Source organism: Mandrillus leucophaeus, unplaced genomic scaffold (assembly GCF_000951045.1).
Source record: "Mandrillus leucophaeus isolate KB7577 unplaced genomic scaffold, Mleu.le_1.0 Scaffold5, whole genome shotgun sequence".
In the NCBI taxonomy this organism is placed as follows: domain Eukaryota; kingdom Metazoa; phylum Chordata; class Mammalia; order Primates; family Cercopithecidae; genus Mandrillus; species Mandrillus leucophaeus.
Window position 1 is genome coordinate 6,494,540 of NW_012105364.1, and position 1,875 is coordinate 6,496,414.

The window sequence follows — 1,875 nt, forward strand, 5'->3', positions numbered from 1 at the left end:
CCTGTAATCCTAGCCCTTTGAGAGGCCAAGGTGAGTGGATGGCCTGAGCTCAGGAGTTGGAGACCAGCCTGGGCAACATGGTGAAACCCCATCTCTACTAAAACACAAAAAATTAGCCAGGTATATTGGGTGCCTGTAGTCCCAGCTACTTGGGAGGCTGACGCACAAGAATTGCTTGAACCCAGGAGGTGGAGGTTGCAGTGAGCCATGATCACGCCACTGTATTCCAGCCTGGTGACAGAGCAAGACTCTATCTCCAAAATAAATAAATAAATAAATAAATAAATAGATAAATAAATAAATAAATAAAATTACCCAGTCTTAAGTAGTTCTTTATAACAATGCAAGAATGGACTAATACACAGATAGTAACTTTTCCCACCTATTTTTCCAAAAACTGCTCCTGTTCTCAGTCAGTCCTTTCCCAAACTGGAGCCTCCCTATAGCACAACCTGTAACAATTAGGGACTCACTTGGAAGTTTATTGGTGGAAGCACAGAAGCACCTTGTTGGAAATACCATTTTACCTCTCCCATGGTCACTCGGCTCACAGTGGGAAAGGAGCATTATAAGAGGTGGTAGCAAGTACAAGTACACGCATGCCAGGAAGAGCATGTTTTGCCTAGGTGTCAGGGTCCCAAGAAGTGCTCTCCTAGGGAACTGGCTACAGGAACTTGTAGAAGGTGCTCATCCGGATCCTCCTGTTCCCAGAGGCTGTGGCTCAAGACAGCTCTCATGGGTATATTCAAATTGATTGGAGATGCCACTGGTGAGGGTATCTTGTAGCTGCTGCGGTTGTCTATTTCAATGGCAGTGTCATTGTTCCTGTTGGAGCCCAGGGAATTTTGGGGTTATTGAAAGCAATAGAAGAAAATGAAAACATTGTTAAAATTTAACTTAAAAACCACTTTTGGCTGCGTGCAGTGGCTCATGCCTGTAATCCTAGCACTTTTGGAGGCTGAGGTGGGCGGATCACTTGAGGTCAGGAGTTCGAGACCAGCCTGGCCAATATAGTGAAACCCCGTCTGTACTAAAAATACAAAAATTAGCTGGGCATGGTGGCACACGCCTGTAATTCCAGCTACTCAGGAGGCTGAGGCATGGGAATTGCTTGAACCCAGGAGGTGGAGCTTGCAGTGAGCCGAGATGGCACCACTGCACTCCAGTCTGCGTGACAGAGTGAGACTCCTTCTCAAACAAAACAAAACAAAACAAAAAAACTCTCTTTCTAGTTATGCCTTTTCCCAGGGCCAGTGCTTTAAGCACATGTATGGAAATGCGGGGCACAATATGCATATATGGAACAATGTTAAAGGCAACCCAAGGAGAGGAAGCCACACGGGAGGAGGAGGAGGGAGCCTGGAGCTAAGGCCTGCTCTGCTGGAGGAACAAACAACTCTTCAGACCTTAAGTACTACTTTGATGTGTTGAGGATATAACGTATTATGACCCAAAGACAAAATCCCAGGGACCAAAAATTTAAGATCAGAGAAGTGAGAGTGAGCTGGGGGGCCTGAGGGATTACCAGTCTTGGTAACCAAGGGCTTGGGTTGTCACATGGGGAGAGAGTCCTTTGTAAAGAGCTGCTGGCTCCTTCTCCTCAAGCTGAAAGAGAGAGCCTTCCTGGGTCAACCCAGGGAGCTTGAGCTGTGGCTCCTGGGCTCTGGGAGAAGAGTTGTTTCTGTGCCTAGGAAGCAAGGTCCTCCTCTCCAGTGGCTGGTCAAAATATGAGAGGATGTTTCCTGAGGGTCAGATGTGGGCTGTATGAGAGAGAGAGAGAGAGAGAGAGAGAGCACGTGCACACCAGCCTGGAGCCACTGTAAGCCCTACCCAAGAGGACTCCTTAAAGGGGTGAGGGGATAGCTAATGCCTAGG

The 1,875-nt window shown here is 47.5% G+C and overlaps 1 protein-coding gene across 1 annotated transcript in view; it reads right to left on the reverse strand.

The window, feature by feature from the left end:
- Positions 1-461: 461 nt before the first annotated feature.
- FAM71F2 (family with sequence similarity 71, member F2) overlaps positions 462-1,875 on the reverse strand; it is a 10,986-nt gene continuing 9,572 nt past the window's right edge. The window contains exon 4 of the mRNA XM_011995993.1: positions 462-842. Within this exon, the coding sequence (XP_011851383.1) occupies positions 630-842 (213 nt within the window). The 3' untranslated portion in view covers positions 462-629. The remainder of the gene's footprint in view (positions 843-1,875) is intronic.